The 14,675-nt window shown below is 38.1% G+C and overlaps 1 protein-coding gene across 3 annotated transcripts; it reads right to left on the bottom strand.

Moving 5' to 3' along the window:
• Window positions 1-1,783: 1,783 nt before the first annotated feature.
• On the bottom strand, window positions 1,784-13,223 carry kcnk5a (potassium channel, subfamily K, member 5a). 3 transcript variants are annotated; one of them, XM_028438546.1, is made up of 6 exons: window positions 6,066-7,244; window positions 5,406-5,490; window positions 5,177-5,288; window positions 4,896-5,062; window positions 4,636-4,804; window positions 1,784-4,547 (listed from the first exon to the last, which is right to left on the bottom strand). In XM_028438546.1, exons 2-6 carry the CDS (start codon window positions 5,406-5,408, stop codon window positions 3,589-3,591), a joined length of 1,410 nt encoding a protein of 469 aa, XP_028294347.1. In that variant the 5' UTR covers window positions 5,409-5,490; window positions 6,066-7,244; the 3' UTR covers window positions 1,784-3,588. The 3 variants fall into 3 exon arrangements, with proteins under 3 accessions (XP_028294347.1, XP_028294345.1, XP_028294346.1); XM_028438544.1 differs by lacking the exons at window positions 5,406-5,490; window positions 6,066-7,244 and adding an exon at window positions 12,676-13,223; XM_028438545.1 differs by having other exon boundaries at window positions 5,406-7,244.
• Between the last annotated feature and the right edge of the window lie 1,452 nt (window positions 13,224-14,675).

Raw genomic sequence — 14,675 nt, 5'->3', positions numbered from 1 at the left:
TAACCACTAAACCAGTGGGTGTACCAGACCGAGAAGCTTGAAGACGTTGAGAGGAACTGCTTTCTGCAGCGTCTGGAGTTCCACAGTAACAGGAGACATTAAGGTTTCCGCCAAACTCAGCATATTTTCACACTGAGTCCTCGTTTCATCTGGTTCACTGACCAACATCAGCATTCGTCAGTTAACATTCATATGGGTGAACATTTTCAAACGTAACCTCAGTGGTCAAACATTAATGTTGGCGGAAAAAAAATGAAAGTAAAGCAATATTCCACTGCTGTAAGACACTATAACGTTTTATAATACCAAAAACCTGACGTTAACAGATCTATGAGGTGGAGTCTATACTGTGACCAGTCTGTGTCAGCAATCACTGACTTATTCAGAAACTAACTCCACTGGTTCAACTCCTCCACTCTGTCCAGTATGTTTAGTGCTGTCTGTACACCAGACCAACTGTTACGCAATATACTCCCATACTGTACAATATTTAAAGATACAGTAAAACAACGGCAACTTGATCCAGTTTTAACTTTTCACTTTCCAACTTTATTTTGTAAGAATTTGAAATAGGAATAAAAAGAAATATAATCAAGAAATGGGACAATGCAGTGGGGTAGTAATTAGCATTTCTGCCTCATCGCAAAAAGGCTGCAGGTTCAATTCTGTCCTTGCTGTGCTAGTTGTGTATATGTATAGCTTTCTTTCTCCCATATTAAAAAAACCCCAATATTTTAGTTTATCTAGATAATCTGATATGCCAGTGGAAATGGATTAGATATGTTGAGGAAGCCAAGATAAAGCATCACTATAACAAGCACAAAGACAGCACAGTACTCCACCGCACCATAGCAGTCCCCCATATCGAAATTTTGCCAATGATGATGGGGATTTTTCAATTTTTAATACTGATCCGGATTTGGCATGTTAATCCAGATCATTCTGGAGTAACATGGATTGATCACTTCTTCCTTTTCCCGAAAATTCATATTTGAGTGAAATTGTTTAGTCAAATAAATAAATGAACAAACGCCGGCAAAAACATAACCTCCTTGGAAAGGGTTACAAGAACTTAACTGGAATCCACAAAGAACATTGAGATACTTTTCATTACGTAAGTCTTTCAATCTTAATATCTTGTGATACATAACCTCTACCAATCTTAATTAGTGGGATAAATGTACAATAAAATTAAAGAATTAACGAAAATGTCTAGTTTCTTTCACACCTAATTATCTGCCTTTAAAACTAAATCCTAAACACAGTTTAACATAACAAAATAAAAACAATAAACTTAAAAAAAAACATTTATATAAAAGAAATCAGTCTAAATGTCACAAAACATTGTGTGTCTGGTTCAATAAGATAACATTCTTCAAATGAAACGCAATCTTTTTCCTATTGTGCTCAGGTGAACGCCCTCGTCCAATCGACTACACATTAAATAACTCCCACAATAACAAATTAATTGCAATTAATTGCTCTAATGTCAATGTAGTCACTTTAATTATCCAGACATGTTATATGAATGATGGACTGTGGGAGGAGCCTGGAACCTGTCCTGATCTCAGGTGTGGCTGAACAGTGGAAGCTTCAGACCTTCAATATACCATCGTCATACAGCCAAAGCTTTAAAGTGATGCTCCATATTTGTGTATTTTTCCATTGAGAGTGAGCTGTTGCCAGGAGTTTTTTTCTATTGCCAAGTTCCAGCTCAAATGACTTTTCCATTCATCCCTGGGTTTCCTCCTCAGCTGCAGCACAAAAAGGGAACAGGCCAATGTTGTAGTTGTTCAACTTTTATTAAGCGTTATTTCACATGAAATGCAGTTTTGCTTAAAATGTATTTACAAACATAAATAATTTAATCATTATAAAACGACTTCACTTGTACAGACGTGCACTGGAGTTTTGACAGAGTGGAGCATCAATAGGAGGAACAAACTTGCGACAATTGCCTTTTAACCAGTTTAACCTGCTCTTTGTTAGTGCTCTAGAGACATGCTTGAACGATATTAGTACCATAGCAGGTTATCAATGCAACTGATGCAGGAAAACAAGAAAAGTAATTAAAACACACAAGACGCAGAAAAGTATAAAGAACCAATTATTCAAATAGTTGCAAATTTACAGAGATTTGCTGCCGACTACAGTACATTCAATCACTGTTGCTCATCTTCTCCGTCCTATGTTCAAGGATACTTAGTCAAAATAGTCACTTGTAAGGCAAATTTAGCAAGCAGAATGTGTGTGTTGTGTATTCACATAAAAAAAAAAAACATTTTGGTTTCCTGTATTTTCCTTCCTTATAATTGAAATTCAGAAAAAGCCCTTTGAAAAATTGAATAACCTCTACATCAGCATTCATAATAACACTGTATCAAGTCTTATGTGCAAGTTAAGATGTGCAAAAGGCAGTGGCTTGGCAATACCAACCAAAACCATTACAATAATGTGAAATTACACTTGTGTGTTCACATAAAAAGGGTTCAGAGGACCATTTAGACTGACTTGATCTTATGACTACAATCGACGTCATACAATATCGATCTGCTGAAAGTTAACCTTAGCTGTCTGTCATCCGCGGTACTTCAGTCATTCGTGTGAGGGCGAGCCCCCCTGGCAACAACCAAGGCAAACACAAGTAGCAAGGCCGTGTCCTGAAAAGAGCTGTGTTGGTGGCTACTGATGGGCTTGCAGCCAATATTTGCACGGCAAATACAATCAAGTGAAAGCATGCTATAGAAACAGAAGGTAAGAACGTTGTTGCAGTTGGTTTTCTCCCATTAGGCACCATCAGAGTGACAGGTCTGACAACTGGCATGCAGTCAAGCAGCGTGGCACAAGCGTGAGAAATGTGTTGGGGACAACAGAATTTAACAGATACACATAAAAGACAAGAAAGATCTTAAAACATATGTACAAAACAAACAGCATTACAAAAAATGATCAGTCTAATGCCTTGACTCTCAGTTCTAGGACTCTTTAAGTAATTTTTAGACCTTTTCAAGTCACAGGTTTGCTGCTCAGTTATGAAGGATTTCACAGAACAATTAAATGAAATATTAAAGGTGGGGAGGGGGAGAGGAAGGGGAGTGAAACCGTCATGAGCACTCTTTATTTCTTTTGAGATAAAAGATTAGCTAAGGTTTTAAAAAAAACATTTTGTTCTAGAGCGGACTTGGACCTGTCCTGGTTTCATGAAATTGTGCAATGGGACACAAATGACCCCATTCAGTTGCTGAATAAACTATAGCACGTCCTTCATTTCAACAAACAAAACCACCAATATGGTGAAGGTAGTTAGTGAAATCACACGTTTCACATATCGACAAAACAAAACCTAACAAAGTTAATCAAACAGTATAAAACGATAACTACATCGGCATCTCACACTGGGTAGTTCATATTCAGCAGGAAGCTCAAGATTTTAAAAAGGAAGTTCAGTCAAACAAGTGTGATTATTGATAAAAGAATACTGAATTTGAAATTCAATCTGGGCTTCTGTGCAATGGATTGACATCATTATCCCTGAGAAGGGTTCACATTTAAACACTGTGATTCTGGCTCGGAGGAAGATGTTGTGGCTCAGGTGTCTGTGTTTTCTTCCTTTGCATATTCCTCAACCAGTTTCTCGTAGGAGTGACTGTGCTCGGAACTGTCACTGGTGAAAACCGACTCTTCAGACTCTGAATTATGCTCTTCCTTAGAGGTTGATTCTGTGTTTTCGTCACACGTTGTTATAGAAAGTTTAGCCTTGGAGCCAGAATCATCCTCATCAATGTCCTCCTCCTCCAAGTTGACAAAGTTATTGCAGAGAAAGTTTTCCTCATCGATAAAAGTAATGTTTGCATTTTTGAAAGAAAGAGAGTGGTAATCTTTCAATTCCCAAGTCCTCCGACCACCAAGTTCACAATCTCCCACACCGCCTAGGTTAAGGTCCATGTCTTTGTCAAGTTGATTCACAAACATCTGATCCTCGTCAAGATCTAGGTAACCTTCTACTTGGTCCTCTTTAAGCAATGAACCATTGTCTGTGCCCAGAAGGTAGTTCTTGGACTTTGAAAAAGCAACAGTGACACGGTCGCTGAAACTGTAGCGCCTCTTTTGGCGGGGAGATCGGTCCAGGCTAAGTATTGTATGGCCATTAAACACGGGAGCATCATTGCAACTCTTGGATCGGCTCATGTCTTTGGCTTTACTGATGGAACTGGCAGAGCTTCCCTTGGTTCTCCTAGGTTTCTTGGTGCCGATCTGTTTGATCAAGTCATTGTAGCCTTCCTGTTTCTTAGACAAGAAACTGAAGATGTTGACGTCATTGGGGGAGGGTGGTAAGCGAAGAGAAGCTTTATGAGACTCTTTGTAATGCCGGAGCTCATCCAGGGATAGTTTACGGAGCTTGCGTCGTTTCTTTAGTGCCTTGTGTGCTTCTACCACCATCCGCACTTTCCAGTTGAAGAACAAGGAAAGCCAGGCCAATCCCAGATAAATCCACACCTCAACAAAGTAACGATACAAAGTTGGATATTCTTTATTTGGTTCCACACCTAAAATTACAAAGAAAAATATTTTAATCAATTGTTGTATCAAAGACAGCTAAAAAAAAATTGTAATTCTGGAGAAGCTAAACCTTACCTGCAACCAAATCTCCAAAACCAATGGTGGTCAAGGTTACAAATGAGAAGTACAAGCCTTCTATGTAAGACCAACCTTCCTGGGACATAAACACAAACGGTGGAAGTAGTAAATGGACCAGCACACCCCACAGGAGAAAGATAGCTGTGCAGGTAAACTGAGCTTTTCTCTGTGAAAATGAGACAAGAAAGTTACTTCATATGGAAAAAAGAAACGGATTATTTCTACTAAAGAGAAATCAAAAAGAAATGTCAACTAACAAGAGAAAATCCTTTCTTCGTTAAATACTGTCCCAGATGCTTGGCTCTGCCACCAAAGAACTTTCCTAGCTCGCTGATCCATGTGAGGCACAGAGGAACGCCAAACAAACCGTAGAAGATGCAGAAAACGCGTCCTGCTGATGTTTTTGGAGCAATGTTCCCATACCCTGATGAATGTACAGTAAAACAATAGCTTGGTGAGGCAAAGTTTCAACAGAGGTTTATTTTTTGAAGCAGAAAAACATCACAAATTAGAAAACTGAAGAACTTTCAGAACTTACCAATAGTTGTGATAACTGTAGCAGCGAAGATTACAGCATTTGGCCAGTTCCAGTTGTTAAATGTCTTACTGCCAGTTATGGTGACCCCTTGACCTGCAGCATCTGACACCACCTGAGGACAAAGAAAACCAGGAACACATTAGCAAAAAGGAGATCTTTCACATGGTAGAAAAACAAATTGATTCCTACAGTTTTTTTTTTCTTTGATAAATTTGGCCATAAAGTTTACCATGTGCACTTCTTCATCTACATCCTTCCTCCCCCCTGGAGACCCAACTCTGACCTTAAGGCCTCATGGTTCCTGTTCCTGCTTACTTTGGGAGAGAAACCGGATGTCAACTACTACGTCCCTAAATGGCTTTTTGATCATCAAATGGTAATAGTAAATAATTACAAAGCGTATCCACTCAGATCTACAGTCCTTGTTATCTGTGGTGCTAGTATTTTTTCTCCACACAGTCTGAAATAAAAATTACCAAAAAACCCTTTAAAGGAAATTCATGAGTAATAGGAAGAACAGGGTAAATCCATCACAGTCAACCAAGTATGTCCTCGGCAGCCACAACATGACTGGATTCTCACTTAGAGAGTTGATCTTGCAGCTGTGTCTGTTCAGGAAATGTGTTGGTTTACACTTTCTAAAAGTGTGCTGAAGGACGGGGAAAAATATGCAGACATGGCAAAATTAACACATGGCAAGAAGTATTATAAAAGTTTCCATCCATTGCAACTTAGATCTCAACCGAGCTCTGACATACCACACTGTTGTCTGCTAAAGCAATAGGAGACCTTCGTCTCATAAAACAGCACAGTTGTGTAGTTGAACTGGAGGGTTTAAGGAATGATGACTGGGTTAGAGTTCAAGAGAGGAAAAAAACTCCTTGCTTACGCAGTTCCAGCAGTCCAAAGCATCTATAATAACTGGTTACACTTTTACACATAGGGTGAACCACTTATTAACCATGATGAGGCAAAAACAGATCAAATCACAAACTTTGACGCCACACAGGACTCCAAATATCAGATCAGTGTAATTACTAGCGCCATGCAGCTGCTCCGTCACTTACTTTGTCTGAATTGCGGGGATGTGACCATCTGACAGGGATTTGAGAATTAATTTTGTTTATTTTTCCTGGATTTATAAAGTTTGCAGAAGTAAATGGAAATTGCCACTTTTGGTTTCAAAATAAAAGCCTCACTTGAAAATATATCCATTCCAGGTATATTCGTGGGCTGACAATCGTAAAGCCCTTTAATGCTACTTGATCGTAATTGAAGTTCAAAAAGTAATATATAAATTAAGTCTGTTTTGATAGAAGTTAATTCTGAGTGAGAAATTGAAGAGAAACACGCTTCTATTGGAACTCAAAATGTGACAGTCAAGCCATTTTTAACCATTAAGCCATTTTTAACTAATTCATATACTAATATAATAACATATATTAGTCATTTTCACATTGACCAGCAAAATTGTATAAGGAAGTTTCCATGATAAATATGTGGGTCAGTTAATAGCGTACACACAGGAAACATGCGTCTAAATTGTATGTGTACAAAGAAATTTTGAGCTTTAAAACTTTGTTTGCACTAATAGAAGGTGGTGTGGTGTTTACAATAATACAGCTGCACAGGCTTTGCAAAATCCAAACTGATATTTCAAACTTAAAACTGCAGAACAAACAGCGAACGCTTCAGAGTCCTCAGAAGTCACCGCCATGAGACTTTTTTCCAACCAGATTGAAGGGTTTGCGGTTTTGTTTCCCTTGGTGGAAAACAGATGTTTTATGTTTGCGCGTCACATCTGTGGTCTGAGTGCGTTCAACTCCGCACCTTAGTTCAGCGTAATAAGGCTGATCTGATATTTTATCTGTCTGCCAGATAAAAACTGCAGAAAGTGCTGATTCTCAGCGATGGCACTTTAATTCATGAGTGAAAGGCATTTACCCTCAAGTCTCTTTCAGTCAAACAGAAGGCGTAACCTTTAACAAGATAGCAGAAACCACTCCTAACAGCTCAATATAGACATTTGTTATGACTCTTTCTCTCTGTACAAGGTTGAAAAGATGTCTCAGAGAAGCAGGAGTGAGGAAGTGATTTGCAATGCAAAAGGTCATAAAGAGGTCATGAGGCACAGACCACCTAATGGTAGTTCCAGGCCACCAATGACTCTGAATACAAGGGATGAAACTAATAAAGCTGGTGGCGTGAGATAAAAGAATTCCATTGAAGTCTGCCTCAATGAGTTCAGGAGGAGTGTCGAACCGACTGCTCCAAGATGAACAAGCAAAGCCACCAACACGGACAGTTAATGGAAAAGCAAGATGAAACCTCATAACTATGAAAATTAACATTTATTCCATCAGAATGAAAAACAAGTTCATGACACAAGCTTTTAAAACAAAACATAATTCAGATGGAAAAAGCTTTTGCTCAGCTTTTGTTGAACTCCTTTGATCGCAATGGAAAAACTTAAACTACCCCTCAAGAAAACCTGTGCAGCACTTTAAAGTGAAAGTTCCTCCACGTTAGTGGAAGTAAAAATGTTTTGCAAACGGCAGGTTGAGGAGTCTGCCGCTGCCGCCCTCAGATAGCTACAAAGCAGAAGAAGAAAAAAAACACAGAGACAATCTCTAACCGTTATCAGGCCAGCTGGCAGCTGAGCGTTGCACTGCACACTCTTTGTATTTTTCCACTTCCAACAGGACAACTGCACAGATGCTAACTGACCAAGTTGGTGAACACTTTGAAACACTTGGATATCAATAATAATTATATCTATTGCTGTTACACCATCAGAAAGGTTAAAAACGATGATCTGGTTAGAGGGAATCATAGTTTTAGATCTCGTCAGAGTAAAATTAATGTATTAAAACTGTTTAACTATGAAATTTAGGTCAAAAGCCTAAATTGGTTGGATGACGTTCAAAATATTCCTTGAGAAAAGATAAGAAAATGTGCCAAAAAGAGCTTCCAATGTGTCCCATTTATAAAACGTCGACACACAGACTGCACATTTAATGTTAACATTTTAAATAAAAAAAAAAAAGTTTAGGCAACAATAAAATGTTAATTGCAAGCATTTCTTTTCCCCGACATGAAGGTGGAAATTTAACAACTTCTCCCATTAATGTGTATGCAGAGTTCCTTTCCTCAAGATTTTCCTAAATAAAATAATATATGGAAGAAAAAAAAGTCCCTTTAAGCCTATCTTGGTCTGGTTTGCATAAAATTTATGAAAGGAGCGACCAGTGAATTCATGTGAAAGGACTCTTAAATGTACAGTTTGTGAGTGGTTTCTCCAATTTTGGTGGTAGTTTATAATCTCATGAAAAGATCTTCGTTGGGGTCTTTGAAATAAATGACAGATGAAACTGGTGCATCTTTACTTTGATGATCAGTTGTAGCTTGCGTTGAGCGAAATGTTGACCTAGAGCCAGATGTTACGTCAGATAACTGCAATGTGACGGTGTCAGTCCATTCCTCAGCACATCCAGGCACTCTTTGAACTTTGTCAACAACTATAAACAAAGCCTTGTTTGCCTTTGAGGTTTTCAAACATCTTACATTGCAACAAAATTGGAATTTGTTCAGTCATGTGCAGCACTGAATTGCAAAGTCATGCAAAGGAGTTCAAACCACATATAGATAAAATACTCGGGTGCTTAGTCATTACTGACATATTTTGAAATGTCATCACTAAAATCTGACAATGAAAAGCCTTAGGGAGAACATGCAAGCTCCAAACAGAAAGCCATGATCATTTTATCCAACTAAACAAGCCATTTGATATAAACCAGCTTCTTACTATGCATGCTTAGTCTAAAAAACTAAGTAATGTAATTTGACACCAGTGATCAGACTATAAAAACAATTCTGAACTAGCTTCTAATAGATATGGACCCTCTGTATTAGGGATGGAACGATTCCACGATTTCATCTAATACAAAAAAGATTGACACTGATCAATCTTTTCTTCCTTGGCCTCAAAGCCTTGCGTATTTTCCTTTTTTCCAAATATTACATTTTCTACTATTCCTGCATTTGTCCTCTTAAGTTGACACCACGTGAATTGGAATCTTTTCATGATTTTGTTTTTACTCTGGATAACTTGTATGGAATAAATAATTGTTTTTCCCTTAAAAATAACAGAAATTGCTTGTTATTATTAGGTGATTGGTTTTATTTTCTGTTGTTTAAAATTGAGCTTAAAGCAAAACTATATTTTATTTGATTTCTCAATGTAATAATTGATAGAATACTGGAATACTAAAATAGCCCAGCCCTGCGATGGACTGGCGCCCTGTCCCGGGTGTACCCCCGCTCAGCGCCCAATGAGAGCCGGAGATTGGCATCGGCAGACCCTCGCGACCCTGTCAAACAGGAATAAGTGGGTCTAAAAATGGATGAATAGATGGATGGATAAAGTATTCGATAGCTTTTCCTAAACCCCACGTATTAAATTTGAGAGTTCTCCTAATTACTGGAAAAAAAATAAGGATCTCTATCCTGGTAGAACATGCACAGCAGCATTAAAGTTTGTACGAGAGTTTATTGAAACATAAAAAATCTAAAAACATCCCTGCGAATGCCAACGGATGCAAGACTTTTGAGTTTAAGCAAATATAGCCTAATACAAATAAGCAATGCCATCAAACACAAAGAAATTTCTGAGAAATCCAACAGTAATTACACTTCCGTTTCTTTGCTACACATCCATTCATGAGGAAATAGCGCGTAAATGCTTGAAATTGTCCAAAACATGCATGTAAGGGTATATTTAACATTATATTGCTATTTCCCCCTGATTTTGCTTTGATACATTTGAAATCAATAGATACAATTTTAAAATTGCCATTCCTTTTTCAGAAAGTGAATTCTGTCCATTTTCTATGACCATGAAAACTAGGGGTGCACCGGTTGTAATTTTCTGGCCAATCACTGATTTTTTAAAAAGCCTGACCTTAAAAAAAGAACAGGAATTGTTTTATTCCCCCTAAGGCCATTACACCTGACCCACTTTAAAACATGTCTGAGATACAACACTTCATATTACACCACTGTAATATAAATATTAGCATTTCTAACCGTCACCTTAACCTTTCTCTCGGTCCACAACCCTTTTCGAGAAGCGCAACTGTGCTCGCACATAACGTTGAATTCTTATTTGCACAAGAGATAATGTTCAAACCAATTCCCCTACTGAAGTTTTACAACTGCTTCTCAAGAGCCAACATTGATGGGCCATAAAATCCAACCTGTAAACTGTGACCACTTCAAGGGCCCTGGAGTTAATAGAAAACTCCTCGTTAATAAAACGGAGAAAGACTAACTTTTACAACTGTCGCTCCCTCTTGTTAAGAGAGAGATCTTGTGTATATGTCTTTAATTGTTAACAAGCTGAGCAAAGTTTCCGTCATGAAATCTATCAGACTCCAGCACAAACCCAGCAGATAAAGGCAGTGATTGTTGATTTATTCTGACTCCAACAGGTGCTGCTGGGAGGAAGAAAAAACAAATGGATATTTAACCTGACACGGCAACAAAACCTGTCCCTGCTGCCAAAGAAATGGTTCAGATTTCCAACATGCGACTGAATATGATCTTTTGTGAAAGCTTGGAAACCCAACAGATGGTATTGTGCTGCCTTAGACCCCTGAGAGATCACAAAGAGCATTGCAGAGGCTCAGTTTCAGCAGAGTGAAAAGAACCAACACTCTCTCTTATCTGCAAAAACTGTGGAGGGAAGTTAGCAAAGCTGCCCAATGGTGGGAGTTTTTGAAGCACGTTTGTGAGCTGGCATTGCTGGAATTCGGTCATCCAAAAATGGGAAACGAATAGTTTGGGGGATTTGCCTTTAGGCATGAAACTTTTGGGCCCCCTGACACAAAAGAGAAGCAGAAGAGAAGGGGGGGATGGTGGGGATAATAAATCTTCCCAATACTGGGCCCAAAATGGGGGTCATGTTGACACATGTTCCTGGTCATACTTGTGAAAGAACCCCCCCCCCCCCAAAATAAAGTAAAAAAATAGATATGTGCAGATTTAAAAAGATGAACTTTTTCTTTCGCTTGCACTCAGTAATCTGTGTCATGGAGGTACGTGAATACCTCCAAGCACACGTGTTGTTTACTACGAGTTTATTCAGTGCTGATGGACGGTACAGAGAGCTTTGATTTGCGAGCAGAGACTACTAGAACATCCCGTAATGCTACCAAGACGTGCATACGTTACTGATTTGCGCTTCTGCACGGATTATCACACCCACTCCCTCAGACTGAAAGTCTCCCAAGTTTTACGACAGAGAACCAATCATTACAGTCCATAAAATAATTAGCATTATTAGATACGGTCAGCGGGACTTCATCTGCTGGATTCAGGTAAGATGCACAATGTGTTGGGTAAAAACGGTGTTAAGGCATCACCGCGGTTGGTTGGGATTGTCTGCCACATGGCAAAGATGAACCACAAAGTGTCATTCCTCAGGAGATAGTGAAAGCTAACGTATCAGCTGAGACTCATTAGGAATAAGGACCCACACGTCAGGGCTTCACTTATCTAATAACCTACCGCAAACTATCTGTGAACTTTGGACTTTACCATCTTCTGTGGCAGACGGGATTTGATCCAACATTGGACACGATCAATAGTGTGCACATAATAAAAAAAAAAAAAAAAACAAGACAATCTGTCATAAAAGTGTAAATCCCCACAATGCAATGCATCAAAACCACATAAACACAAGAGCGAAAGGTCAGCAATTTTAACCCCATGTTTATTGTTTACCACACATACACCAAAAACTGGTGCCTGACAATGCCTTGCCAGGGAACGGTGGACCTTGACTATTTTAGGGTTCAAACTACCAACCTTTACCCATGATGCTGACGTAAACTCAGTTAAATCTATATACGTGCCAACTTTTCAGAGTTTTAAAACTCCAAACTTGAGCACTGAATGTTCACCCGTTGATGTCCAAGATATCAATTTATGAATGATCATGAAGCCAGTTAAAGATACAGCTGAATATCGATTCAGATATGATTTCAATATTTTATTAGATTCTCGATTCAATTAGATTTATTGATTCTGTAAAGGATATTTCAGTCACATTCACAATTTTCCTTGAATAAGGATGAGATTCTCAAAGATCAAATGGTATAAAAAGGAGAAAGTAACTCTTGGTGCAGTACAAAATATTCATGGTTACATTATTAAGATTTGACCCCACACAGGAGAAAAAAAATGTATTAAATGATCAAATATAGGATTTTATCATTGATATCGGACCATTCAAAAGAAATTCTGATTTAAATGGATTTTTTTTTTTTTTTTTTAACCCAGCCCTGGTTAAACCTCACATCTTTTCATTACTTTAACAGTGCTACAATGAGGCATGAATGAATGATACAATCAGCTTCATTTAAACCACAATGCAGCTGTTGCACTGGAAATAAACAGATGTTAGGAGGAAAGTCCATAGTGGAAAAGAAGGTCCATACCTCTAATATTCTGTCCAAATCATCTTTGGACAGACAGGGGTAGTCCGCGAGTATTTCATCCTTCTTTGCACTATATTGCTTTGCAGCCTTTTTCCAATTGGGCTCCTCCAGAACTTGGAAAATCGCTGCCCCGATGGACAGGTAAAAAATGATGGCCGAGGTTAACAGGGGCCCTTTATCTACCATACTTAGGACAGCGCGGGACGGGGGGAGATGCCTTAGTGAGGGAGGGGGTGGAGGACAGCAATACCCGGGGCTACGCTCTCATTCTCAACAAGTGTCCGCATCTACAGGCAACTTTCCTCGGCTCCCGGAGGCGGAGAGCGCCGCCACATCACGGCAGAGGGAGAAGGAGCGAGAGAGAGAGATAGAGAGAGAGAAAGAGGGGCGAAGCGTCCGTGCACATGGGCGGCTGCGGGGGAAGGTGGCGGCTAAAGTACGGGTGTTTGGAGGGAGTGTAGAGGATCCACGGAGGAACCGCCCAGAGAGTGAAGAGGAGGAGGAGGGAACCCTCCGCTGTCCCGCCGGGTACGACCCCTCCTTCCCCCGCGGAGCGTCGTCCGTGTGTCGGCGCGAGAAGGAGGACAGGTGCTCCGCTCCCAGCACGAGGACTTTCAACACGGATAAAAAAAAGAAAAGAAAAAAAAAAAAAAGGAAATAAACACAAAAGTAAACAAAGTTTGAGGTTCAATGGTTTGAATCCTCAGAGGTTTACATTTTGATTATAAAAAGTGGGAGAAATTATAGGAAGCTAAGCATTGATTAAAAAAAAATCTTTAAATTGCAAAAGGAATAATAATAATAATAATAATAATAAAAAATTTACAATTACTGTCAGGGTTTTGCAAAAATCAAGTAAACAGTAAGAAATTATATCTTACAGAAGGTTTAACATTTTTAGGATTACAATTATTCATAAAAAATGTGTTTCTTTGTAGGAAAACCAAAATGTAAAAAAAAAAAAAAGTAAAAAAAAAAGCCCCAAATTTATATTAGAGATTGAAATGTAATTACAAAACAGAGCCCCACCCCCACCCCTTTTTTCTTCGTTCAATGTAAAAAAAGGGTATGAAAATCTACCATTTCAATTTCATTTAAAAAAAAAATTAAGTTTGAGGTTCAATGGTGTAAATCCTCAAGGGTTTACATTTTAATTATAAAAGTTAAACAAATCATTTATAAAAAACATTTTAAAATACAAAAAAAATACAAAAAAAAGTTTCTACTTTTAGTTGGAAAGTCAAAATAAAGAGTAATGAGATTTTTTTTTAATGAAAGAATCTAGAGAACATTTTAAGATAGGGAGAAAAAAAAAGTCAAAGTCACAAGTTTTAGGAAATGTCATGATTGCTGTCAGGGTTTTGCAAGAATTTAAATAAAAAAAGTAACTAAAAAGTAAGAAATTATATCTTACAGAAGGTTTAACAATTTTAGGAGTATAATTATTTATATACATAAAAAAATTGTTTCTCTGTGGGAAAATGAAAACAGTGTTAAAGATTCAAATTTTTAATAGAAAACAGATCTCCCCCACCACCCTTTTTTATTATTTCAAATAAAACAATTTTCTTTATGAAAATCTACCATTTAAACTGTATTAATCAAAACATCCTTTAATTAAATTAAAATTTAATGTAAAATAAATACTGAATACTGAAGAACGACAAAAACCCTTGTTAAAAAGTCACTAGTTTAAGGCATATATCAACCCTAATAGCACATATACATCTCGCCGACGTTGGCACGATGAATGAAGTTGCATCGGTGAGCGTTTTCTCATTGGCGGAGACTTCGGCGTTTGGCTGATGCTTGGACGATGGATTAAAGATGCTCAGCACGGCCTCTCTACAGCTTATATTAACCTTTATTTAGCTGGGATCATTTAATTAGTATAAATATCTCCATATCCATAGTGAGTATTTACTTAAATCTGATAAGAATATGGCAATATCACAACAACAACAACAAAACAACAATATACTACAACTACATAGCTTATT

The sequence above is a fragment of the Gouania willdenowi genome, chromosome 22 (genome assembly GCF_900634775.1).
Source record: "Gouania willdenowi chromosome 22, fGouWil2.1, whole genome shotgun sequence".
Taxonomy (NCBI): Eukaryota; Metazoa; Chordata; class Actinopteri; order Blenniiformes; family Gobiesocidae; genus Gouania; species Gouania willdenowi.
Note: the sequence above shows the minus strand (reverse complement) of the source record. Positions and strands in the feature narration are given on the sequence as shown.

Coding starts and splice junctions, on each gene's coding strand:
- kcnk5a (XM_028438544.1), bottom strand. CDS start 12,861: ATGGTAGATAAAGGGCCCCTGTTAACCTCGGCCATCATTTTTTACCTG. Junction 5,063..5,176: donor TACAGTTATCACAACTATTG/GTAAGTTCTGAA, acceptor TACATTCATCAG/GGTATGGGAACATTGCTCCA. Junction 4,805..4,895: donor CGAAGAAAGGATTTTCTCTT/GTTAGTTGACAT, acceptor TCATTTTCACAG/AGAAAAGCTCAGTTTACCTG.